At 35.9% G+C, this 27,775-nt stretch overlaps 1 protein-coding gene across 10 annotated transcripts in view; it reads left to right on the top strand.

Moving 5' to 3' along the window:
- The window catches only part of LOC126747680 (calcineurin-binding protein cabin-1-like), a 67,606-nt gene that overhangs the window by 577 nt on the left and 39,254 nt on the right, over positions 1-27,775 (top strand). For 2 of the 10 annotated variants that reach the window (XM_050456454.1, XM_050456462.1), the window contains exons 2-6: positions 7-240; positions 289-390; positions 439-647; positions 703-922; positions 976-1,191. In XM_050456454.1, coding sequence (XP_050312411.1) covers positions 7-240; positions 289-390; positions 439-647; positions 703-922; positions 976-1,191 — 981 coding nt within the window. Of the gene's footprint in view, positions 1-6; positions 241-288; positions 391-438; positions 648-702; positions 923-975; positions 1,192-3,501; positions 3,764-3,817; positions 4,054-8,359; positions 8,922-11,773; positions 12,376-12,808; positions 13,119-15,769; positions 16,104-17,036; positions 17,230-27,775 lie in introns of all 10 variants that reach the window. The other 8 variants (XM_050456461.1, XM_050456459.1, XM_050456460.1 and 5 more) reach the window with 8 other exon arrangements.

Genomic DNA, 27,775 nt, shown 5'->3' with positions numbered 1-27,775 from the left:
TTTCAGGAAGAAATCGTGCTAGAGTTGTACAATAACGCCCTAAGGGCCCTGACTGCGAACGACAACTCAAAATGCATCGAAATCCTCACTCAGATCCTACAGGAGAACATTCCCCAGTTGGAAACGAACGGGGATTTGCCCAAGTCCATGTCCAACCTAAAATACTCTTGCTATTTGAATTTGGGGACAATACACCTTAAGGGGGCCCACAATAGTGATGCCCTGGACAGTTTTATTAAGGTAAGTGGTTTTAAAAGGGTTGCCCAGAGGTGTAGGTGATTTTTAAAGGCTTCAGAACTTGACTCGACTGATGTAACCTTATGGACCAAAATTGGCCGATTAGCACTTAAGGAAAACCTGTTTAATAAAGCTGCTTATGCATTTTCCAAGGTAATTTACTGCAAGGTATAAATTTGGCCTAATTAAGTTTATTAACAGGGTTTAGAGTGTAATGAGTCCCACTGGCCCTGCCTTGATAGCCTTATTTCAGTTTTATATGCTATTAGAGACACAATTTCTTGTAATTGTTATATTGGCAAAGCCTTATCTTTGGATCCTGATTATATTAAGGGTCATGTGCTCCGCAAGCAGATCTACCAAGACAATCCTGCTGCCGAAGAGTATTATTGTCAACTAAACCCTGACCAGTGAGTCTTCTTTATAATTTCATATGGAAAACATATAGAATATAATATATTATAGCACATCTGAGCCTGAGGCGATAGAAATTGAACCAGAAGAAGCAGAAAAAGTGTTAAATGAAGCTGAAACTTTATGCCAAAGGGTGAGTGAGGTTGAGGCCTCTCTTATAACGAAACCTTGGGGCACTATTCCATTACCCAAGGCCCTTGAGGAGTTTTCTTGGGTTTCTTTGGCTAAAACTGTGATTTTTTGCCACCAGTACATGACAGAGAACAATCTGGTATGTTTTAAAGCTCCTTGAGATTCCCCCAAGACTGATTTAAAAAATTTTAGAGTCACTTTACTGCCTTTGATATGAGTAAATCGATGAGTAATAGTGGAGAGGAAAACATCATGGTGGTAGAAGAAGTGGGTAAGAATGATGTGTGCGAAGAGATGGAGAATTGTGATAAAGTTCCTGAGGTTGTGGAGAGGAGGATGTCACAGAATAGTGAAAACACTATGGGTAATGAGAAGGAGGATACTCCATCACAGACTGATAATGATGAGGTATGAAATTTGTATATTTGTGTTGCTAGAAAGGGTGAAAATATATGTGGGAAAATGGTGTTTTTTTATGACCAACCTTGTTGCTATTATACTTTAAAGCTTTATTTAAAAATTACTACTTAATGGACCTTATTTCCTAATAGGCTGCCAAGTTTCAGCTCTTAATTCAATGAAAAAGTTAAAATTTTGGCTAATTTTGGTTTTTTTACTATGGAAAATTTTGCTTTTCGGGGTCAACTTTTTTTCTATTTGGGTTAGAGCCTTCATTTAAAAACTGCCAATTAGGAAACCATATTTCCTAATAGGCTGCCAAGTTTCATCTCTGAATTCGAAGAAAAAGTTCAAATTTTGGCCAATTTTGGTTTTTTTACTATGGAAAATTTTGCTTTTCGGGGTCAACTTTTTTTCTATTTGGGTTAGAGCCTTCATTTAAAAACTGCCCATTAGGAAACCATATTTCTTAGTAGGCTGCCAAGTTTCATCTCTTAATTCGAAGAAAAAGTTCAAATTTTGGCCAATTTTGGTTTTTTTACTATGGAAAATTTTGCTTTTCGGGGTCAACTTTTTTTCTATTTGGGTTAGAGCCTTCATTTTAAAACTACCAATTAGGAAACCATATTTCCTAATAGGCTGCCAAGTTTCATCTCTGAATTCGAAGAAAAAGTTCAAATTTTGGCCAATTTTGGTTTTTTTACTATGGAAAATTTTGCTTTTCGGGGTCAACTTTTTTTCTATTTGGGTTAGAGCCTTCATTTAAAAACCACCAATTAGGAAACCATATTTCTTAGTAGGCTGCCAAGTTTCATCTTTTAATTCCAAGAAAAAGTTTAAATTTTGGCCAATTTTGGTTTTTTTAACATAGAAAATTTTGCTTTTTGGGGTCAACTTTTTTTCTATTAGGGTTAGAGCCTTCATTTGAAAACTACCAATTAGGAAACCATATTTCCTAGTAGGCTGCCAAGTTTCATCTCTGAATTCGAAGAAAAAGTTCAAATTTTGGCCAATTTTGGTATTTTTACTATGGAAAATTTTGCTTTTCGGGGTCAACTTTTTTTCTATTTGGGTTAGAGCCTTCATTTAAAAACTGCCAATTAGGAAACCATATTTCCTAGTAGGCTGCCAAGTTTCATCTCTGAATTCGAAGAAAAAGTTCAAATTTTGGCCAATTTTGGTATTTTTACTATGGAAAATTTTGCTTTTCGGGGTCAACTTTTTTTCTATTTGGGTTAGAGCCTTCATTTAAAAACTACCAATTAGGAAACCATATTTCCTAATAGGCTGCCAAGTTTCATCTCTTAATTCGAAGAAAAAGTTCAAATTTTGGCCAATTTTGGTTTTTTTACTATGGAAAATTTTGCTTTTCGGGGTCAACTTTTTTTCTATTTGGGTTAGAGCCTTCATTTAAAAACTACCAATTAGGAAACCATATTTCCCAATAGGCTGCCAAGTTTCATCTCTTAATTCGAAGAAAAAGTTCAAATTTTGGCCAATTTTGGTTTTTTTACTATGGAAAATTTTGCTTTTCGGGGTCAACTTTTTTTCTATTAGGGTTAGAGCCTTCATTTGAAAACTACCAATTAGGAAACCATATTTCCTAGTAGGCTGCCAAGTTTCATCTCTTAACTCGAAGAAAAAGTTCAAATTTTGGCCAATTTTGGTTTTTTTACTATGGAAAATTTTGCTTTTCGGGGTCAACTTTTTTTCTATTTGGGTTAGAGCCTTCATTTAAAAACTACCAATTAGGAAACCATATTTCCTAGTAGGCTGCCAAGTTTCATCTCTTAACTCGAAGAAAAAGTTCAAATTTTGGCCAATTTTGGTTTTTTTACTATGGAAAATTTTGCTTTTCGGGGTCAACTTTTTTTCTATTTGGGTTAGAGTCTTCATTTAAAAACTACTAAGTAGGAAACCATATTTCCTAGTAGGCTGCCAAGTTTCATCTCTGAATTCGAAGAAAAAGTTCAAATTTTGGCCAATTTTGGTTTTTTTACTATGGAAAATTTTGCTTTTCGGGGTCAACTTTTTTTCTATTTGGGTTAGAGCCTTCATTTAAAAACTATTAATTAGGAAACCATATTTCCTAGTAGGCTGCCAAGTTTCATCTCTGAATTCGAAGAAAAAGTTCAAATTTTGGCCAATTTTGGGTTTTTTACTATGGAAAATTTTACTTTTCGGGGTCAACTTTTTTTCTATTAGGGTTAGAGTCTTCATTTAAAAACTATTAATTAGGAAACCATATTTCCACCAATTCTACCGACAGCCACATTTCTCCCCCTTAAAAAAAAAACCGCCCTCCCCGCCCTTTTTAAGGAACAAACCAACATGGAAATCGACAATGACGAGACGGACGACAACCAGGCCGGCGACACCGCGGACGCCAACCAAAAAAAAGCGACAAAAAAGCGCAAACGCGACGTACTCTCCGACTTACAGATCTGGGGCTGGCACAGTAAACGGAAACGCCCGAAAAAAAGCAACAAAGACGTCACGGTCGAGGACGCCCTCAACCGGATCATCCCGGAAACTTTATTAAAAACGGGGGCGATCGAAAGTGAGGTCGTCTCTCTGGGGGGTGAGTTTAGTAAGGCGTTTAAACAGTCCGGTTTTCACAAGGGGGCATATTTAGGCAAGGAGGAACCGAAGGACTTGTACGACGTGTCAGTTGAGGAGGCGCAAACGCTTCGCCCTCAGGTCACAGACGCTTATTTCGGCACCGAACGAGAGTCTGAGGATGTGCGCAAGCTCTGGACCCGGGAGCGAAGCAAAGTCCACGCGGTCGCACTCGTTAAAGATTTAGTTTTTGGGTTGGCGCGTCTCTGGCAGGTGCGATGGCCCAAGGAGCTCGTTCCGCTCTACATACAGGTCAGGATCCACTAAAATCCCTCTTCAATAACCTCTAGTATAATGTACTAACAGCCAGCGACACTTTGACCCTATGTTATCGCGAATTGTGACATGATATGATAATAGTGTGTAGCTTGGACACGAGCGAGTATGGAACACTAATGTTGACCGGGCAAATCAATTAGTGTTACTAATTAATAAAAAAAATACTAAAATCAGAACAGGTTGGAAGGAGACTTGGATCAAAACCTTCTCATTCATCTTTCGATGCATAAATCTTTTCATAAATTTAAAGTTTTTGAAACATCTGTACTTGCTACAGCTCTGAAATCAAAAATGACTGACAACCAATCACCCGTTAATATTGACGTTGACATAATCGACGAATTCTATTATTTGCGTCTTTTTTGTAAAACGCAGCCACTCAGACTGTTGGCAAAAATCTCTGAGTATCTTTTAAAAAAATTTTATGGTACAACAGCTTCAGAAATTCACGTAGTTTTTGACCGATACTAGTTTAAAAATTTTATAGCTGATATGATTTTCAACATCAGCAACGTTGGTCTGTCAACGGATGGGCAGGCATTGTTGATGATCTTCTGTACAAGTACGTGAGAGTTAGAGCAGTTTCTTGGCCTTCTAGGTCACCCGATTTAACGTCGCTAGAATTTTTCCTGTGAGGCAATGTAAAGTCATTGGTCTACGGAACTCCAGCAGAAACAGAACATTGAACAAATTATAACAGCATTTGAAATAATTGAAAACGAGTATCAAATATTTAGTCGAGTCCGCCGAAAGCACGTGCGACGTTTGAATCGGAGTATACAGGTTGGATGAAGACATTTTGAATAATTATTGCGATGATATCATGTTCAAAAGGCAAAAAAATTAAATGCATTAAATCCTGTTTAGTCAACTCATTGTCTTTCTTTACATGGGTTCCTCCTATACTCAAAGAGTTTTGGTTAGTGGGCAGTTCATTTGAGCATCACACCAAAGGTTCCAACCATAGGACTATTAAAATCTCTTGATAGTAAAGATTGGTAAACATTTTTTTATTATTTGAGGCTGCAGCCGAGACGTGTGCTATGACAAAAAAAACTTTGACTACAGTTAAGGAAATAACAGGGAAGTACATAATTTGCAGGAGAAAGCGAAGCGACTCCGGCTCCTTGAAATGTGTGGATGAGAGTGATTTGGATCTATATTAAGTTGAAAAAATTATCAGATGTATGAAGAACAATCAATACATACAGAGGTTACCTTAAGAACAAAACGAAGCAAATATTTCTTGTAGCATATCTAGCTTAAGAAACATTTTGCTTAAAATGGTTTTTAAGTATAAGTCTCAACGAATACGAGAATGGCGTGATGATATTTAACGTCAAAACAATACAGGGATGAAGATCAACCAATAATTTACCCTGACGAAACTTTGTTCGACACTCATGAGACTCTCGATCGTCTTCATTCAGAATCATTTTCAAGCCGACCCTGTTCTCTTTATGACCTATTTAAAACGTTGGAGCTTAAAGGCTGTTTTACACCAAGATGACGCTCACGCTCCACTCATACGATGCTCAAGGTACGTTCAAGATTCGTGCGTGTTCACACTATGATCACTGATTTTTCCTAACGAAGGTGCATGCTAGTAAACTTCATTCGATAAAATGATTTTTTCCGATGAAGAGTTGTTGTTGATCGCCTTGCTGTTAGATGAAGATGAGCCAAAATCAAAAAGAAAATGGGTATACATCCCTCCTTGCAGTACAGATCCACGCAAGGGGAATTTCATACACTATATCCGCAATTAGTTGATGACGAAACTAAGTTCTTCCAGTATTTTAGGATGCCAAAAGAACGATTCGAAATGTTGCTTTGAATAATTGGTGGATAACAGGATACTAAATTTCGGGCGGCAATCTCACCAAGAGAGAAACTAGCAGTTTGTTTAAGGTATGTAAATATATTTTTTTAATAAAAAAAAATAAGGGTTTTAATTATTAAAGCAGAAACAATTTGTAAATTCAATACTTGGCCATTTTCAATTTAAACCTTCCATCATTTAAATGAAAAATAAGCATGACCGTATTTTCAGTTGAAAATGTCCTTTATTTTTAATAGTTTAACAAAAGTTCTATATTATAATGAAATATATAAGAAAAAATTAATATTGTTCAGGAGAAAACTGTGAAAAGTATGTGGAGCAACCAGAATTTGATGAACCAGGGTCGGGTGAAGTGATTGGGGTTGAGACATAACGATTGCTTGTATTTTCCAAATACACCAAGTCTGTTCCAGTTGTTGTATTTTGTACCTGAATACTATGACAGCCATGCTGAGGTAAAGGGTGCCGAGATTTTGGCATTGGCATCAAATATTTGGCCTCCATCTGCGATACTGCATTAAATATTTGGCCCCTTATTTGATGCTGATCTATAGGAGAGAAGGTTTTCACAGTTTTCAACATTGATTCAGAAAAGAGATCCAAGGAATCCTTTTGTGGTGTTTTGTCCGCACTTTCTTTTTTTTTTCAATTAAATATTTCATTACGGTTGAGGAAGCTGCCTCTTGTGGGTTCTTAGATCTATTCTTGGATTAGATTGTCTATGGTCCAGAGATCGCTTGGAAGATCCAGGTATTGGTTGAGATTCCATATTTTGAGCTGATTGTTTTTCCAGTTCTCCCTTTTGAGTAGTGTCTGTCTCCTCTTCACTTTCTTCAACGTTTTTCTCTTGTTCCTCCAAATCTACTGATGACAATCACTCTTTGTCCTACATGTAGGGCTCCAAAAATTACATAATATCTTCAAATTTCCATTTTCGATAGCTGCTTGGCCACTTACAGTAGTATATTTCTGACGAACCTTGCGATGCTGACTTCGCAAACTCATCCATCTCTGCTTGCATTCATCGGCTAAAAAAAACAGGCTTCAGAATATAGGTTAAACCCAAACAGCCATATTCGCGCTTTTAAAACCTTTCATTGTCTTAGTCAATCTTTGTTTGACATGTAAACAAACATTGAAAAAACAAATTTTTAGAAGCGCTTTTAATTAAAAGAGGTGTAAACGAACGGTTGCTGAATATGTCTGTTTGTTTTTCTATTTTTGTTTACATGTCAAATAAAGACAAATTGATTTTAAAAGCGCTTTTTAGCTAAAAGAGGTCTAATAGAGATTAAGATGCCGAATACGGCTGTAAAACTTTTTAATTTCTAATGTTTTAAGCTCTTTAAATATTACACGGGTTACTTAGAAAGCCAAGTAGTGATGGAGGGATCTTCGCAAATTCAAATCTCGGAAAGCGCTTAGAAAGAAATACACTTGATATTCCGGATGATGCAAACCTACCAGGGACTCAGCAACTTGCCCTATACGTTATCGTTGAAGATCCGGCTTTTCCCTTAAAAAAGTTTCTTTTAAACTCATATTGAAAATCAAATTGAAAAACGTATTTTTAACTACTGATTATCTCGCGCCCGCACGGTAGTTAAAAATGCATTTGGAATTCTCACCCAAAAATTCAGATTTTATGGCAGAAGATTGAAATTAGCGCCTAAATATGCCGAAAAAGTGATTTTAACAACGTGTATCTTACGCAACTTCATTCGTCATAGAACGGTTTCGACCTTTTCAAACACCGATGAAGTTATAGAAAATACCTTAAGACATTTATCTAGACAGGGAGGAAAATCAGCAGCCATGGGTTTTCAAACAAGAGAAATATTTACAAGATTTTTTCAAGAGAAGGCGCGGTGCCTTGGCAAAATGATATGATTTAAATGTCAAACTTATTATCTTGAAATTGTTTATTTATTTATCTCTAGATTAATAAAATAAATCTTTAGTATTTATCTGTTCTGTTTAATGCCTATTTCTGACCATATATTTTTTTTGTGTACATTATCACTGTATAACTTGTTCGATTGGTCATACAGCTCGGGTTTATTACGAACAATTTCTATTGATTTCTTGTCCACGTTGTCCATTTTTGGTAAAGACACTAGCGCTCAAGTCTTGACACGATAAAATCCAACGCTCAATGCGACGCTCTAATGAATGCGCGTGAGCTTGGTGTCAGTGAACAGTAATGTGAACATGCCTATTTGATTTCATTATATCAATTTTGAGCGTACCTGGAGCACCGTATGAGTGGACCGTGAGTGTCGCCTTGGTGTGAAACATCCTTAATGGTCTAATTGACTTATAGGGTAGTAGGAGTCAATGGTATCACTTTGACTTAACAATATCATTTACGTCACAATTCCCGATGACGTAGGGTCGAGTCCCGCTCGTTCTTAGATTACACAAGCTTCTCGACAGGCTTTCAAGCTCTACCGCACCCATTACGACCAACCGGACCCGAACTGGTCGGAGCGCGACGAACAATTCAAACGTCAAGACGCTTCCGCCGCTCAACTACACGCGGAACTCGCCACGTTCAGCGCGGACCCGCCCGAGTTTCCGCACTCGTTCGCCGTCGGTTATTTGCGGGCCGCATGCGCTTGGGCCGACGACTACGACATCGCCCTGATGCGAGTCTGCTGGCTCGAGTCGTATCTGCACGCGAGAGGCGACGACCCGAGGAAGAACGAGCTCGCGCTCATGTCGCTCGAGACGCTCCTCGAGCAGATCGAGGGGCGGGAGGGCGGCGAGGGCGAAGGCTCGTTCGTTCTCGCTTTGTCGAACTGCTTCAGGTGCGGTCTGGTCGCCGGCCGGGTGGTGAACAGGATTATCGGGCATCTGAATATGATCACCTCGATGGAGGGCGTGGAGACGCTGTTTAGCGAGAAGAAGTATCGGGAGGCGGCCGATATTGTGAAGAAGACTTTCCCTTATGGGGGGTGTTATAAGGTGGGGACGATGGGAAGACCGGCGCAGTTGGGTAAGCCAGAGAGATGTAATAAAATTTAATTTTGAAATTTTGTCTGTTTCTTATTTTATAGGCTTAGATTTACTACTATCTTTTACATTAATTTTATTGAGATTTTGGATTTGTGCTTATTATATATATTTTTTTATAGTTCTATTAATGTTGAGTTTGTATCTTACTTTCTCTTCTTTAAATTTATGTATTTTTTGAAATAAGTTTAATTCCTACGCTATTTTTAATTATTGGTTGGGGAAATCAGCCTGAACGTTTAATAGCAGGGGTCTATTTATTATTCTATACTTTATTAGTATCTTTACCAATAATAGAGGCTTTAGTTTGATTATACAAAAGAGAGTAAGATGCTGCGTGGAAATACCGGGTGTCTCTAAAAGGGTCTGTACAAAATCCTAGGATATATTACTGAGGTCCTGTTACAGGTTTTCTTATGGAATCTCATACAGAAATCGCATAACTCAAAGTCAAAGTCAAAATATACTTTATTTGCTAAGTTTACAAACTTGTGCTAAAAGCTTCCTAATCCTAGTATTTATTTGGTTATACAGGATACAGGACAAAAACAGAATACAGAATCGATTTTGATTGTACATAGAAGCATATTTTATATAATCAAAGAAAAAACCAAAAAAGAAGAAAAGAAAAGGCGAGAATCAACATAAAACAAGAATAATAAAAAAAAAATCTAATCAACAGATATATAATTAATTTTAAATATTTTAAATAGAGTACCTATTGAGTATATAATTATCATAATAATAACAATAACTTAAATTATAAGGTATGTTAGTTATCATACGAAATAAAAACTCAGCAACTTCATTTCTGCGCTGTGTACCTTGATTTCGAATTTGTGCTTGATTACCCTCTCGCATAAGTTCATTGGGATGCAATCAAAAAATCTAAATTTCTCAATTCGATCAAAATCATGGTATGGATCTTGTAGATATTCAGCTATATTGTGAAGTACAAATGCACTCACAATATGTTTCGGAATGTTTTCAGTTTTTAGGCGAAAAGTATACTGGAGCATTGGAAACCGCCGTTTTAACTGATCAAAGCAGCGCTCTATGACACATCGTTCCTTTGCATGGATTAAATTATAATTTTCTTGCATTGGTGTAGTTGGATTTTTATATGGTGTCAATAACCACGGGGCAACACCATATCCTTCATCACCTAATAAAGCTGCTTCGTGCACATTATTATACATAATTCCATGCACTATGGAGTTTCGCCAAACTCGACTATCGTGTACGGAGCCTGGGCAAGATGCATCCACACTTGTAAACATTTCACGGGCATTACAAGTAGCTTGAATATTTATTGAGCATACCCCTTTTCTGTTCACGTATTCATCACCGTGAATAGGTGGTTTTGTTATTTTTACATGGGTACCGTCAAGAACACCTATAACCCTGGGCATTCGCTCATCACGTGCTCCCTCATTAATAGCAACTCTAAGCAATTCGTTAGTGTTGGGGAACTTTATCCAATTGTTTCTTTTTGAATAAATTGCTTTAGATACCGTGGCTAAGGTTCTGGAAACAGTGCTTTGATTGATGTCTAGATCAACACCAATTCCTTTCTGAAATCCAGGATCCTTATCTTCTGTAAGAAAAGTTATTTACATTTTTCAAATTACAAAGTTAATTTACTAGAAACACCTAAACTTAAACTCAAAAAAACCTCCATTTTCCGAGTCGGTGACAGGGCTCCACCCCTTGTTTCCACCGGTTCATTATCATCTTGGAGAAAATAATGTCCAAGCCACTCTACATTTTCTCTGTTAAATCTAAAATACCAAAGCGTGATTAGATGATTGGGATAGAAAAATCTATTAAATTTATGGTAATTACCTAAATAATTTTCGATATAAATCGTCATTATTGTATTCTCTTCTTTGTTTGTATACTTTTTGACGATGCACATCCATAAAAACTGCCATTTTTTACTAAAACACTTTTATTGCTGGGGCCGAAGTTTGTCAAACACCAACTTCATTTAAACTGTAGTAAATACTACTATAACTAGTAGATACTTCCAAAGCATAGCACCTTCTTCTATGTATCGCGTACGTAGTATATGCTACAGAGAGTAGTAAATTCTTCATTAGTGTAGTATAAACTTTAGAAATGTAGTACATACATATAGAAGCATTAGCATATACTACTTTTTATGCATTCCACCCATTATATTAAAAAATTATTATTATCTGCAACTTCCCGAAAGAGACGATGAATTTTTTAGGGATGAATTTGATGTAGTATTCTAGAAACACTTGCTTGACTAATGACTACTGAACCCCTCTGATATTCCCATTTTTATATATTTTTCTTATCTGTAGTTTAGCAAAAATATTCCTTGTTATATGTCGTGAAAACCCTTTATATGTTTTACATCCTTTTTGCTGTAATTTTTCATACTGCGATCCTTGGAGCCGCAAATAAAAACTCCACAATTAATTTTATTTCATTATTCGGCTCACTTCGCTCCATGTCCATTTCCTTGCAATATGGTCTAAAGGAAATTGAAAAAATCTTTTATTACTGTGTTTATCAGAACCATTTAAAACGTACCTACATACTCTTATGATGAATATTTACAGGAAAATTTTATTCTATTTTTTGATTGTGGAAAAGAAAATGAGAGGCCAGACATTTTGTAATATTTATTTATGATGATCAAGTCAAATATTAAATATTTGAAGGGCAAAACTTCCTGATTGAAACCAATTGAATTTGATTTTATTAAAAGCTAAAAATTGACAATATAACAAGAATGAATAAAATGACATTACCAGAAACCTGGAGTTGCTGCAAATCAAAGGGAATAAATAACATTTTCAGGCATATTAATGCACAGTTTATGGTACACCGACCTATCGGAGTGTTTCATCTGGACCGAGGAGTGTCTCAACGAAGCGGTGACCACCCTAAACCGATCCCACTCGAACCGGGACCCTTGGGAGAAAATCCTGGACAAATGTCTGATTTTCTGCCAGGAAATCATCAACAAAGAGTCCGTGTGCGTGACCGATAAACTCCCCGCGGAAAAACGCACGCGACTCGTGGAGAACCTGGTGAAAATCATCTGCAAATCCCTAAACTCCCATAAAGTGTCCAGCGTCACCCCGTGGATCGTTTTACACTACATGGTGCTCCGCGAGGAGACCAGGATCTACTCGGCGAAGCGGAACGCCCTGAAAAAGCGACAAATGCTCCCGAGAGACGAGGAGGTGCCGCCCTCGATCGCCCTTTTGTTTTCCGCCCACGAGTTCTTGGGCCCCAAGGGGTGTTGCCTGGCGGGCAACGGTGAACTCCTCCATTTTCTACTGGATTCGGTCGTGGACAAACTGGACTCCGGGTTCGCTTACTATCGCGACAAAATGGAGATCCACGTGGAGCAGGCCTTCTTCTGTCTCTACTCTTACCCTAGCAAGAAGAACAAGGTAAGAGCAGGAGCTGTCCAAACTCTCAGAATTCTTGCGTGAACTTTCATTTATTTATTTACTTATTTATATTCTAATTACAATTTTCTAATAGTGCTAAAAATTTATGTAGAAGTAAATAACTCTTGAAAGCAAGTCACATACGTACACAGCCAAAACGACCCAATTATCTAGTTACAAAGAAAAATAACGCATGCCTCTATACCTCCAAGTTAAGTACCTTTAAGTTAAACTTTAAGAATCACAGAACTTAGTAGTTCATATGTAGATAGATGTGCTATGACTTAATAAAATATCTTGTAGAATAACTAGAGGTTCTTAGAAAAAAAATAGGGGTTTATCGCCTCTCGATGATTTAATAAATGCAATTTTCATTTCATTACTAACTTTGTGTTTAAACCCTATAAAATTCTAATGGTAGTAAACTGGATAGATCTCTCGTCACCTGGTGGACCACAACGTCACTAACCCTTTACCGCTCACCTGGGAGGACTCGGTGTTGCTTTATCAGTTTTTCGCACCGGAAACGCTGCCCGAGTTCAATTCGTACAAGAGTCAGTCGATTTCCGGGGAGTTGGAGCAGCTCTTCGAGCGGATAGTCGGCCTGATGCCCCCCAGTTTTGGGGTGCAGGACATTTTGCCTAAAATCCGGGATTTTATCGCGGGGAAGGCCGACAGCTTACCGGACCCGATAGGGTTCGATCGGTTCCCCTACAAATTGAGGGCGATTTATTATTTAATCGGTAAGTCCGTCAGATTTCGGCAGTGAGAAAAAATTGGCCTAAGATCGCTTTGCATTCGTTGTTTGGTCCTTCGAGCCTAAAGAGTCTCTCCGTCCGATTTTTTCTTGACTGTTAAATTCCGCCCATTTTTATGTTAGAGGTGTGCATTTTTGGTTGAACTTTTATGATAAATATCGGATAAAATGTCCGCGTGGTATACGTTGAGGTATACAATATTGTGTTTATGTTTTATTCGCGTTTAAATAACGGTGAATTAACTTGAACTTCTTCATTCATTTTAATTAAATTTGGAAAAAAAATAATTGAAAAAGTACAGGTGCCTCGACTGTCTTGGCTAGAATAACTTTGCACTGATGAGGCCTAATGTTCCAAAACTTTTAAGATCGATAGGCAACATACCAAGCTAGCTTTGTTATAAATTTCGTTTTTCTATCTTAACCAGTTCTTGATTTATTTAAGCTTAAACTTTAAAAAGCAAAATTAATAAATTACTGAAAAAAATAATTAAGAAAGTACGGATGCCTCGACTGCCTTGGCTCAAGTAACTTTGAACTGATGAGGCCTAATGATCCGAAACTTTCAAGATCGGTAGGCAACATACCAAGCTAGTTTTGTTATAAATTTCGTTTTTCTAGCTTAACCAGTTCTTGTTTTATTTAACGTTAAAGTTTAAAAAGCAAAATTAATAAATTACAGAAAAAAATAATTAAGAAAGTACAGATGCCTCGACTGCCTTGCCTCAAGTAACTTTGCATTGATGAGGCCTCATGTTCCGAAACTTTCAAGATCGGTAGGCAACATATCAAGCTAGCCTTCTTATAAATTTCATTTTTCTAGCTTAACCAGTTCTTGATTTATTTAAGCGTAAACTTCAAAAAGCAAAATTAATAAATTACAGAAAAAAATAATTAAGAAAGTACGGATGCCTCGACTGCCTTGGCTCAAGTAACTTTGCATTGATGAGGCCTAATGTTCCGAAACTTTCAAGATCGGTAGGCAACATACCAAGCTAGCTTTGTTATAAATTTCATTTTTCTAGCTTAACCAGTTCTTGATTTATTTAAGCTTAAACTTCAAAAAGCAAAATTAATAAATTACAGAAAAAAATAATTAAGAAAGTACGGATGCCTCGACTGCCTTGGCTCAAGTAACTTTGCACTGATGAGGCCTAATCTTCTGAAACTTTCAAAATCGGCAGGCAACATACCAAGCTAGTTTTGTTATAAATTTCATTTTTCTAGCTTAACCGGTTCTTGATTTATTTAAGCTTAAATTTCAAAAAGCAAAATTAATAAATTGCAGAAAAAAATAATTTGAAATTACAGATGCCTCGACTGCTTTGGCTCAAGTAACTTTGCACTGATGAGGCCTAATGCTCCGAAACTTTCAAGATCGGTAGGCAACATACCAAGCTAGCTTTGTTATAAATTTCATTTTTCTAGCTTAATTAATTCTTGATTTATTCAGACTTGAACTTCGTCATTAAGTTAAATTAAATTTGGAAAAAAATCATTGAAAAAGTACAGGTGCCTCGACTGCCTTGGCTAGAATAACTTTGCACGGATGAGGCCTAATGTTCCGAAACTTTCAAGATCGGTAGGCAACATACCAAGCTAGCTTTGTTATAAATTTCATTTTTCTAGCTTAACCAGTTCTTGATTTATTTAAGCTTAAACTTGAAAAAGCAAAATTAATAAATTACAGAAAAAAATAATTAAGAAAGTACGGATGCCTCGACTGCCTTGGCTCAAGTAACTTTGCACTGATGAGGCCTAATGTTCCGAAACTTTCAAGATCAGTAGGCAACATACCACGCTATCTTTGTTATAAATTTCATTTTTCTAGCTTAACCGGTTCTTGATTTATTTAAGCTAAAACGTCAAAAAGCAAAATTAATAAATTACAGAAAAAAATAATTAAGAAAGTACGGATGCCTCGACTGCCTTGGCTCAAGTAACTTTGCACTGATGAGGCCTAATGTTCCAAAACTTTCAAGATCGGTAGGCAACATACCAAGCTAGCTTTGTTATAAATTTCATTTTTCTAGCTTAACCAGTTCTTGATTTATTTAAGCTTAAACTTGAAAAAGCAAAATTAATAAATTACAGAAAAAAATAATTAAGAAAGTACGGATGCCTTGACTGTCTTGGCTAGAATAACTTTGCACTGATGAGGCCTAATGTTCCAAAACTTTCAAGATCGGTAGGCAACATACCGAGCTAGCTTTGTTATAAATTTCATTTTTCTAGCTTAACCAGTTCTTGATTTATTTAATCTTGAACTTCAAAAAGCAAAATTAATAAATTACAGAAAAAAATAATTAAGAAAGTACGGATGCCTTGACTGTCTTGGCTTAAGTAACTTTGCACTGATGAGGCCTAATGTTCTGAAACTTTCAAAATCGGCAGGCAACATACCAAGCTAGTTTTGTTATAAATTTCATTTTTCTAGCTTAACCGGTTCTTGATTTATTTAAGCTTAAACTTCAAAAGGCAAAATTAATATAAATGACAGAAAAAAATAATTAAGAAAGTACGGATGCCTCGACTGCCTTGGCTGAAGTATGGAAATAAATGCTTATTATTATTATTATAATAATATTAATTATTATTATTATTATTATCATCACCGTTCCTCCTTCTCCCGCGCAGGCGACTACTACTTCAAAGAAAAAGAGTTCGCCCGCTGCGTGGAGTTCTTCCAGCGGGACCTCTGCGTGAACCCGATGCGGGTGGACTCGTGGGCCTCCCTCGGGCTCAGCTACGCCGCCCAGCTCGATCAGACCCTCAACTTTTGCGAGAAGATCCAGAGCGAGTCGGAGTTCTTCGAGCGCGCCAAGTGCGCCCAAGTCTGTTTCCGTAAAGCGCTCGAACTCGATCCGGAGAACTTGATCCTGTGGATCGAGTGCGGCTCCTTCGAGTACATGGTGCACTCGTTCTGCTCCCGCCTGATCAAATTCGAGTCCGAAAATTTTAGCATGGAAAAGTACGTAAAAAAAATCTGTTTTGTTGTGACGTATGCGTATAATGAGTTACTTACTTTTTGTTGGGTCACTTATAGTTGAAAATCACTTTAGAAAATACTATTTCATATGCTCAAATAGTGAATAGAAGAAGAGATATGAACTTAAATCTTTAACGATATCTTTAATTTAATTTAAGTTTTAAATACAATAATTTACTTGAGGTATAATAGACTTTTTTAGACCTTTACGAAGAACGGAAAATAGAATTTTTTTAATAAATTTGGCATCATGGGTTTTAGCTAGTGATCTAACGATTAAAAATATTTTTAGCGTTGCCGCTTATACCAACAATGGAATACCCTGTATATTATTTTATTTTCTGATCCCCTCTCGCTTTATGATTGGTTTTGTATAAGGTGTTCCTGCATCTATTGTTTTTTTCGACAAATTAATTATTTTCTTTATTTTTTTTGACCAAAACATAGCTGCAAATAAATTTTTATTTCTACGGCACTGGAACGCGCAGACAATTGAAATTATGAGCGTAATTTACGGGAGTATTGTACATTATTTTTGACTATAAAAATTTGTTCTAAATTATAAAGGGTTGGTCAAAATTAGTGATTTTTACCGCTAGTTTCTGAAATAAAATCAAGTTTCTGTAAAAATCGGAATTTTTTGTTGACGTTGACGTAGTTCCTGTTTACTGTTTACCAGTGTCTTGTAAACCGTTTGCTTCAAATTACCCCTAAAAGTAAAAATCAAGTGGTGTAAGATCAGGTGATCTCGCAGGCCAATCCCATGGTCCCAAACGCCTAAATCAGCGCTCATCGAATTTCTCAAATAACTCACCTGCCCCAGGTAACACCCAACAAAATAAGTAACTCATGGAGAAGTACGTCCGGTCTTATATTAGTCCAGAACCGTGTTATTTTGAGTGGCTTTCTCTTTAGGTTTGAGCTGCTGGAGTCGGAAAAGGAGAGCTACCTGTGCAGCGCGGAAAACAGTCTGGAGCACGCCATAAAGATCTACGAGATCCAGGATACCGCCGAGGCGGACGAGCGCTGGCTCCAATACTACTTGCTGGGGAAAATCGCCGAAAAGCGTCGCAAACATCCGTCGTACTACCTGAAATATTACGCGAAGGTAGGACGCTGGATGTAAGGAGGCTGATGTGACGTGTACGCGAAATTGAATTTGATAACTGGGTTCGCAAAGTAGTCACCTCGGCGCTGAAGATGAGTACCTCGCTCCGATTCGTCACTCTGCACTTTGGGTCCTTGGGCAAATTGGGTCCTAAATCATGTGTTTTTGAGTGAAAAAAACCGAAATTTGTCCAAATTTTTAGGTTTTTTTGGGAGTAGGTCTTTGAAACGTTGTGGATCATTAGAAATAATGTTTTGCTACCTGGTGCTTTTTAAATCAACACTCTAAGTTGAATAGAACAGGAATTGGGTCCTAAATCATGTGGTTTTTGAGTGAAAAAACCGAAATTTCTCCAAATTTTTGGGTTTTTTTGGGAGAAGGTCTTTGAAACGTTGTGGATCATTTGAATTAATGTTTTGCTTCCTGGTGCTTTTTAAATCAGCACTCTAAGTTAAATAGAACAGGAATTGGGTCCTGAATCATGTGGTTTTTGAGTGAAAAATACAGAAATTTGTCCAAATTTTTAGGTTTTTTTGGGAGTAGGTCTTTGAAACGTTGTGGATCATTAGACTTAATGTTTTGCTTCCTGGTGCTTTTTAAATCAGCACTCTAAGTTGAATAGCACAGGAATTGGGTCCTAAATCATGTGTTTTTGAGTGAAAAAAATCGAAATTTGTCCAAATTTTAAGGTTTTTTTGGGAGTAGGTCTTTGAAACGCTGTGGATCATTTGAATTAATGTTTTGCTTCCTGGTGCTTTTTAAATCAGCACTCTAAGTTAAATAGAACAGGAATTGGGTCCTAAATCATGTGGTTTTTGGGTGAAAAAAACCGAAATTTGTCCAAATTTTTAGGTTTTTTTGGGAGTAGGTCTTTGAAACGCTGTGGATCATTTGAATTAATGTTTTGCTTCCTGGTGCTTTTTAAATCAGCACTCTAAGTTAAATAGAACAGGAATTGGGTCCTAAATCATGTGGTTTTTGGGTGAAAAAAACCGAAATTTGTCCAAATTTTTAGGTTTTTTTGGGAGTAGGTCTTTGAAACGTTGTGGATCATTAGAAATAATGTTTTGCTACCTGGTGCTTTTTAAATCAGCACTCTAAGTTGAATAGCACAGGAATTGGGTCCTAAATCATGTGGTTTTTGGGTGAAAAATACCGAAATTTGTCCAAATTTTTAGGTTTTTTTGGGAGTAGGTCTTTGAAACGTTGTGGATCATTAGAATTAATGTTTTGCTTCCTGGTGCTTTTTAAATCAGCACTCTAAGTTAAATAGAACAGGAATTGGGTCCTAAATCATGTGGTTTTTGGGTGAAAAAAACCGAAATTTGTCCAAATTTTAAGGTTTTTTTGGGAATAGGTCTTTGAAACGTTGTGGATCATTAGAATTAATGTTTTGCTTCCTGGTGCTTTTTAAATCAGCACTCTAAGTTAAATAGAACAGGAATTGGGTCCTAAATCATGTGGTTTTTGGGTGAAAAAAACCGAAATTTGTCCAAATTTTAAGGTTTTTTTGGGAGTAGGTCTTTGAAACGTTGTGGATCATTTGAATTAATGTTTTGCTTCCTGGTGCTTTTTAAATCAGCACTCTAAGTTAAATAGAACAGGAATTGGTTCCTAAATCATGTGGTTTTTGGGTGAAAAATACCGAAATTTGTCCAAATTTTTAGGTTTTTTTGGGAGTAGGTCTTTGAAACGTTGTGGATCATTTGAATTAATGTTTTGCTTCCTGGTGCTTTTTAAATCAGCACTCTAAGTTAAATAGAACAGGAATTGGGTCCTAAATCATGTGGTTTTTGGGTGAAAAATACCGAAATTTGTCCAAATTTTTAGGTTTTTTTGGGAGTAGGTCTTTGAAACGTTGTGGATCATTTGAATTAATGTTTTGCTTCCTGGTGCTTTTTAAATCAGCACTCTAAGTTGAATAGAACAGGAATTGGGTCCTAAATCATGTGGTTTTTGGGTGAAAAATACCGAAATTTGTCCAAATTTTTAGGTTTTTTTGGGAGTAGGTCTTTGAAACGTTGTGGATCATTTGAATTAATGTTTTGCTTCCTGGTGCTTTTTAAATCAGCACTCTAAGTTGAATAGAACAGGAATTGGGTCCTAAATCATGTGGTTTTTGGGTGAAAAAAACCGAAATTTGTCCAAATTTTTAGGTTTTTTTGGGAGTAGGTCTTTGAAACGTTGTGGATCATTTGAATTAATGTTTTGCTTCCTGGTGCTTTTTAAATCAGCACTCTAAGTTAAATAGAACAGGAATTGGGTCCTAAATCATGTGGTTTTTGGGTGAAAAAAACCGAAATTTGTCCAAATTTTTAGGTTTTTTTGGGAGTAGGTCTTTGAAACGTTGTGGATCATTTGAATTAATGTTTTGCTTCCTGGTGCTTTTTAAATCAGCACTCTAAGTTGAATAGAACAGGAATTGGGTCCTAAATCATGTGGTTTTTGGGTGAAAAATACCGAAATTTGTCCAAATTTTTAGGTTTTTTTGGGAGTAGGTCTTTGAAACGTTGTGGATCATTTGAATTAATGTTTTGCTTCCTGGTGCTTTTTAAATCAGCACTCTAAGTTGAATAGAACAGGAATTGGGTCCTAAATCATGTGTTTTTGAGTGAAAAAAACCGAAATTTGTCCAAATTTTTAGGTTTTTTTGGGAGTAGGTCTTTGAAACGTTGTGGATCATTTGAATTAATGTTTTGCTTCCTGGTGCTTTTTAAATCAGCACTCTAAGTTGAATAGAACAGGAATTGGGTCCTAAATCATGTGGTTTTTGGGTGAAAAATACCGAAATTTGTCCAAATTTTAAGGTTTTTTTGGGAGTAGGTCTTTGAAACGTTGTGGATCATTTGAATTAATGTTTTGCTTCCTGGTGCTTTTTAAATCAGCACTCTAAGTTGAATAGAACAGGAATTGGGTCCTAAATCATGTGGTTTTTGGGTGAAAAATACCGAAATTTGTCCAAATTTTTAGGTTTTTTTGGGAGTAGGTCTTTGAAACGTTGTGGATCATTAGAATTAATGTTTTGCTTCCTGGTGCTTTTTAAATCAGCACTCTAAGTTAAATAGAACAGGAATTGGGTACTAAATCATGTGGTTTTTGGGTGAAAAATACCGAAATTTGTCCAAATTTTAAGGTTTTTTTGGGAGTAGGTCTTTGAAACGTTGTGGATCATTTGAATTAATGTTTTGCTTCCTGGTGCTTTTTAAATCAGCACTCTAAGTTAAATAGAACAGGAATTGGGTCCTAAATAATGTGATTTTTGGGTGAAAAAAACCGAAATTTGTCCAAATTTTAAGGTTTTTTTGGGAGTAGGTCTTTGAAACGTTGTGGATCATTTGAATTAATGTTTTGCTTCCTGGTGCTTTTTAAATCAGCACTCTAAGTTAAATAGAACAGGAATTGGGTCCTAAATCATGTGGTTTTTGGGTGAAAAATACCGAAATTTGTCCAAATTTTAAGGTTTTTTTGGGAGTAGGTCTTTGAAACGTTGTGGATGATTAGAATTAATGTTTTGCTTCCTGGTGCTTTTTAAATCAGCACTCTAAGTTGAATAGCACAGGAATTGGGTCCTAAATCATGTGTTTTTGAGTGAAAAAAAACGAAATTTGTCCAAATGTTTAGGTTTTTTTGGGAGTAGGTCTTTGAAACGTTGTGGATCATTTGAATTAATGTTTTGCTTCCTGGTGCTTTTTAAATCAGCACTCTAAGTTAAATAGAACAGGAATTGGGTCCTAAATCATGTGGTTTTTGGGTGAAAAAAACCGAAATTTGTCCAAATTTTTAGGTTTTTTTGGGAGTAGGTCTTTGAAACGCTGTGGATCATTTGAATTAATGTTTTGCTTCCTGGTGCTTTTTAAATCAGCACTCTAAGTTAAATAGAACAGGAATTGGGTCCTAAATCATGTGGTTTTTGGGTGAAAAAAACCGAAATTTGTCCAAATTTTTAGGTTTTTTTGGGAGTAGGTCTTTGAAACGCTGTGGATCATTTGAATTAATGTTTTGCTTCCTGGTGCTTTTTAAATCAGCACTCTAAGTTAAATAGAACAGGAATTGGGTCCTAAATCATGTGGTTTTTGGGTGAAAAAAACCGAAATTTGTCCAAATTTTTGGGTTTTTTTTGGGAGTAGGTCTTTGAAACGCTGTGGATCATTTGAATTAATGTTTTGCTTCCTGGTGCTTTTTAAATCAGCACTCTAAGTTAAATAGAACAGGAATTGGGTCCTAAATCATGTGGTTTTTGGGTGAAAAAAACCGAAATTTGTCCAAATTTTTAGGTTTTTTTGGGAGTAGGTCTTTGAAACGCTGTGGATCATTTGAATTAATGTTTTGCTTCCTGGTGCTTTTTAAATCAGCACTCTAAGTTAAATAGAACAGGAATTGGGTCCTAAATCATGTGGTTTTTGGGTGAAAAAAACCGAAATTTGTCCAAATTTTTAGGTTTTTTTGGGAGTAGGTCTTTGAAACGCTGTGGATCATTTGAATTAATGTTTTGCTTCCTGGTGCTTTTTAAATCAGCACTCTAAGTTAAATAGAACAGGAATTGGGTCCTAAATCATGTGGTTTTTGGGTGAAAAAAAACCGAAATTTGTCCAAATTTTTGGGTTTTTTTGGGAGTAGGTCTTTGAAACGTTGTGGATCATTAGAAATAATGTTTTGCTACCTGGTGCTTTTTAAATCAGCACTCTAAGTTGAATAGCACAGGAATTGGGTCCTAAATCATGTGGTTTTTGGGTGAAAAATACCGAAATTTGTCCAAATTTTTAGGTTTTTTTGGGAGTAGGTCTTTGAAACGTTGTGGATCATTAGAATTAATGTTTTGCTTCCTGGTGCTTTTTAAATCAGCACTCTAAGTTAAATAGAACAGGAATTGGGTCCTAAATCATGTGGTTTTTGGGTGAAAAAAACCGAAATTTGTCCAAATTTTAAGGTTTTTTTGGGAATAGGTCTTTGAAACGTTGTGGATCATTAGAATTAATGTTTTGCTTCCTGGTGCTTTTTAAATCAGCACTCTAAGTTAAATAGAACAGGAATTGGGTCCTAAATCATGTGGTTTTTGGGTGAAAAAAACCGAAATTTGTCCAAATTTTAAGGTTTTTTTGGGAGTAGGTCTTTGAAACGTTGTGGATCATTTGAATTAATGTTTTGCTTCCTGGTGCTTTTTAAATCAGCACTCTAAGTTAAATAGAACAGGAATTGGTTCCTAAATCATGTGGTTTTTGGGTGAAAAATACCGAAATTTGTCCAAATTTTTAGGTTTTTTTGGGAGTAGGTCTTTGAAACGTTGTGGATCATTTGAATTAATGTTTTGCTTCCTGGTGCTTTTTAAATCAGCACTCTAAGTTAAATAGAACAGGAATTGGGTCCTAAATCATGTGGTTTTTGGGTGAAAAATACCGAAATTTGTCCAAATTTTTAGGTTTTTTTGGGAGTAGGTCTTTGAAACGTTGTGGATCATTTGAATTAATGTTTTGCTTCCTGGTGCTTTTTAAATCAGCACTCTAAGTTGAATAGAACAGGAATTGGGTCCTAAATCATGTGGTTTTTGGGTGAAAAATACCGAAATTTGTCCAAATTTTTAGGTTTTTTTGGGAGTAGGTCTTTGAAACGTTGTGGATCATTTGAATTAATGTTTTGCTTCCTGGTGCTTTTTAAATCAGCACTCTAAGTTGAATAGAACAGGAATTGGGTCCTAAATCATGTGGTTTTTGGGTGAAAAAAACCGAAATTTGTCCAAATTTTTAGGTTTTTTTGGGAGTAGGTCTTTGAAACGTTGTGGATCATTTGAATTAATGTTTTGCTTCCTGGTGCTTTTTAAATCAGCACTCTAAGTTAAATAGAACAGGAATTGGGTCCTAAATCATGTGGTTTTTGGGTGAAAAAAACCGAAATTTGTCCAAATTTTTAGGTTTTTTTGGGAGTAGGTCTTTGAAACGTTGTGGATCATTTGAATTAATGTTTTGCTTCCTGGTGCTTTTTAAATCAGCACTCTAAGTTGAATAGAACAGGAATTGGGTCCTAAATCATGTGGTTTTTGGGTGAAAAATACCGAAATTTGTCCAAATTTTTAGGTTTTTTTGGGAGTAGGTCTTTGAAACGTTGTGGATCATTAGAATTAATGTTTTGCTTCCTGGTGCTTTTTAAATCAGCACTCTAAGTTAAATAGAACAGGAATTGGGTCCTAAATCATGTGGTTTTTGGGTGAAAAATACCGAAATTTGTCCAAATTTTTAGGTTTTTTTGGGAGTAGGTCTTTGAAACGTTGTGGATCATTAGAATTAATGTTTTGCTTCCTGGTGCTTTTTAAATCAGCACTCTAAGTTGAATAGCACAGGAATTGGGTCCTAAATCATGTGGTTTTTGGGTGAAAAAAACCGAAATTTGTCCAAATTTTAAGGTTTTTTTGGGAGTAGGTCTTTGAAACGTTGTGGATCATTTGAATTAATGTTTTGCTTCCTGGTGCTTTTTAAATCAGCACTCTAAGTTGAATAGAACAGGAATTGGGTCCTAAATCATGTGGTTTTTGGGTGAAAAATACCGAAATTTGTCCAAATTTTTAGGTTTTTTTGGGAGTAGGTCTTTGAAACGTTGTGGATCATTAGAATTAATGTTTTGCTTCCTGGTGCTTTTTAAATCAGCACTCTAAGTTAAATAGAACAGGAATTGGGTACTAAATCATGTGGTTTTTGGGTGAAAAATACCGAAATTTGTCCAAATTTTAAGGTTTTTTTGGGAGTAGGTCTTTGAAACGTTGTGGATCATTTGAATTAATGTTTTGCTTCCTGGTGCTTTTTAAATCAGCACTCTAAGTTAAATAGAACAGGAATTGGGTCCTAAATAATGTGATTTTTGGGTGAAAAAAACCGAAATTTGTCCAAATTTTAAGGTTTTTTTGGGAGTAGGTCTTTGAAACGTTGTGGATCATTTGAATTAATGTTTTGCTTCCTGGTGCTTTTTAAATCAGCACTCTAAGTTAAATAGAACAGGAATTGGGTCCTAAATCATGTGGTTTTTGGGTGAAAAATACCGAAATTTGTCCAAATTTTAAGGTTTTTTTGGGAGTAGGTCTTTGAAACGTTGTGGATGATTAGAATTAATGTTTTGCTTCCTGGTGCTTTTTAAATCAGCACTCTAAGTTGAATAGCACAGGAATTGGGTCCTAAATCATGTGTTTTTGAGTGAAAAAAAACGAAATTTGTCCAAATGTTTAGGTTTTTTTGGGAGTAGGTCTTTGAAACGTTGTGGATCATTTGAATTAATGTTTTGCTTCCTGGTGCTTTTTAAATCAGCACTCTAAGTTAAATAGAACAGGAATTGGGTCCTAAATCATGTGGTTTTTGGGTGAAAAATACCGAAATTTGTCCAAATTTTAAGGTTTTTTTGGGAGTAGGTCTTTGAAACGTTGTGGATGATTAGACTTAATGTTTTGCTTCCTGGTGCTTTTTAAATCAGCACTCTAAGTTGAATAGCACAGGAATTGGGTCCTAAATCATACTCTCACGAGATGTGTAAACCGAAATTTGTCCAAATTTTTAGGTTTTTTTGGGAGTAGGTCTTTGAAACGTTGTGGATCATTTGAATTAATGTTTTGCTTCCTGGTGCTTTTTAAATCAGCACTCTAAGTTAAATAGAACAGGAATTGGGTACTAAATCATGTGGTTTTTGGGTGAAAAATACCGAAATTTGTCCAAATTTTAAGGTTTTTTTGGGAGTAGGTCTTTGAAACGTTGTGGATCATTAGACTTAATGTTTTGCTTCCCGGTGCTTTTTAAATCAGCAATCTAAGTTGAATAGCACAGGAATTGGGTCCTAAATCATGTGTTTTTGAGTGAAAAAAACCGAAATTTCTCCAAATTTTTTAGGTTTTTTTAGGAGTAGGTCTTTGAAACGTTGTGGATCATTAGAAATAATGTTTTGCTACCTGGTGCTTTTTAAATCAACACTCTAAGTTGAATAGAACAGAAATTGTGTCCTAAACCATGTGGTTTTTCAGTAAAAAAAACCGAAATTTCTCCAAATTTTTGGGTTTTTTTAGGAGTAGGTCTTTGAAACGTTGTGGATCATTAGAATTAATGTTTTGCTTCCTGGTGCTTTTTAAATCAGCACTCTAAGTTGAATAGAACAGGAATTGGGTCCTAAATCATGTGGTTTTGAGTGAAAAAAACCGAAATTTGTCCAAATTTTAAAGTTTTTTTAGGAGTAGGTCTTTGAAACGTTGTGGATCATTAGACTTAATGTTTTGCTTCCTGGTGCTTTTTAAATCAGCACTCTAAGTTGAATAGCACAGGAATTGGGTCCTAAATCATGTGTTTTTGAGTGAAAAAAACCGAAATTTGTCCAAATTTTTAGGTTTTTTTGGGAGTAGGTCTTTGAAACGTTGTGGATCATTTGAATTAATGTTTTGCTTCCTGGTGCTTTTTAAATCAGCACTCTAAGTTAAATAGAACAGGAATTGGGTACTAAATCATGTGGTTTTTGGGTGAAAAATACCGAAATTTGTCCAAATTTTAAGGTTTTTTTGGGAGTAGGTCTTTGAAACGTTGTGGATGATTAGACTTAATGTTTTGCTTCCTGGTGCTTTTTAAATCAGCACTCTAAGTTGAATAGCACAGGAATTGGGTCCTAAATCATGTGTTTTTGAGTGAAAAAAACCGAAATTTCTCCAAATTTTTAGGTTTTTTTTAGGAGTAGGTCTTTGAAAACTCTCACGAGATGTGTATAATGTTTTGCTACCTGGTGCTTTTTAAATCAACACTCTAAGTTGAATAGAACAGAAATTGTGTCCTAAACCATGTGGTTTTTCAGTAAAAAAAACCGAAATTTCTCCAAATTTTTGGGTTTTTTTAGGAGTAGGTCTTTGAAACGTTGTGGATCATTAGAATTAATGTTTTGCTTCCTGGTGCTTTTTAAATCAGCACTCTAAGTTGAATAGAACAGGAATTGGGTCCTAAATCATGTGGTTTTGAGTGAAAAAAAACCGAAATTTGTCCAAATTTTAAAGTTTTTTTTAGGAGTAGGTCTTTGAAACGTTGTGGATCATTAGACTTAATGTTTTGCTTCCTGGTGCTTTTTAAATCAGCACTCTAAGTTGAATAGCACAGGAATTGGGTCCTAAATCATGTGTTTTTGAGTGAAAAAAACCGAAATTTGTCCAAATTTTAAAGTTTTTTTGGGAGTAGGTCTTTGAAACATTGTGGATCATTAGAATTAATGTTTTGCTTCCTGGTGCTTTTTAAATCAGCACTCTAAGTTGAATAGAACAGGAATTGGGTCCTAAATCATGTGGTTTTTGGGTAAAAAAATACCGAAATTTGTCCAAATTTTAAGGTTTTTTTGGGAGTAGGTCTTTGAAAACGTTGTGGATCATTAGACTTAATGTTTTGCTTCCCGGTGCTTTTTAAATCAGCACTCTAAGTTGAATAGAACAGGAATTGGGTCCTAAATCATGTGGTTTTTCAGTAAAAAAACCGAAATTTCTCCAAATTTTTGGGTTTTTTTAGGAGTAGGTCTTTGAAACGTTGTGGATCATTAGAATTAATGTTTTGCTTCCTGGTGCTTTTTAAATCAGCACTCTAAGTTGAATAGCACAGGAATTGGGTCCTAAATCATGTGTTTTTGAGTGAAAAAAATCGAAATTTGTCCAAATTTTAAGGTTTTTTTGGGAGTAGGTCTTTGAAACGTTGTGGATCATTAGAGTTAAAGTTTTGCTTCCTGGTGCTTTTTAAATCAGCACTCTAAGTTGAATAGAACAGGAATTGGGTCCTAAGTCATGTGGTTTTTCAGTAAAAAAACCGAAATTTCTCCAAATTTTTGGGTTTTTTTAGGAGTAGGTCTTTGAAACGTTGTGGATCATTAGAATTAATGTTTTGCTTCCTGGTGCTTTTTTAAATCAGCACTCTAAGTTGAATAGCACAGGAATTGGGTCCTAAATCATGTGTTTTTGAGTGAAAAAAATCGAAATTTGTCCAAATTTTAAGGTTTTTTTGGGAGTAGGTCTTTGAAACGTTGTGGATCATTAGACTTAATGTTTTGCTTCCCGGTGCTTTTTAAATCAGCACTCTAAGTTGAATAGAACAGGAATTGGGTCCTAAATCATGTGGTTTTTCAGTAAAAAAACCGAAATTTCTCCAAATTTTTGGGTTTTTTTAGGAGTAGGTCTTTGAAACGTTGTGGATCATTAGAATTAATGTTTTGCTTCCTGGTGCTTTTAAATCAGCACTCTAAGTTGAATAGCACAGGAATTGGGTCCTAAATCATGTGTTTTTGAGTGAAAAAAATCGAAATTTGTCCAAATTTTAAGGTTTTTTTTGGGAGTAGGTCTTTGAAACGTTGTGGATCATTAGAGTTAAAGTTTTGCTTCCTGGTGCTTTTTAAATCAGCACTCTAAGTTGAATAGAACAGGAATTGGGTCCTAAATCATGTGGTTTTTGGGTGAAAAATACCGAAATTTGTCCAAATTTTAAGGTTTTTTTTGGGAGTAGGTCTTTGAAACGTTGTGGATCATTAGAATTAATGTTTTGCAACCTGGTGCTTACTCTCACGAGATGTG

Source organism: Anthonomus grandis, chromosome 19, assembly GCF_022605725.1.
Source record: "Anthonomus grandis grandis chromosome 19, icAntGran1.3, whole genome shotgun sequence".
NCBI classification, from domain to species: Eukaryota; Metazoa; Arthropoda; class Insecta; order Coleoptera; family Curculionidae; genus Anthonomus; species Anthonomus grandis.
Note: the sequence above shows the minus strand (reverse complement) of the source record. Positions and strands in the feature narration are given on the sequence as shown.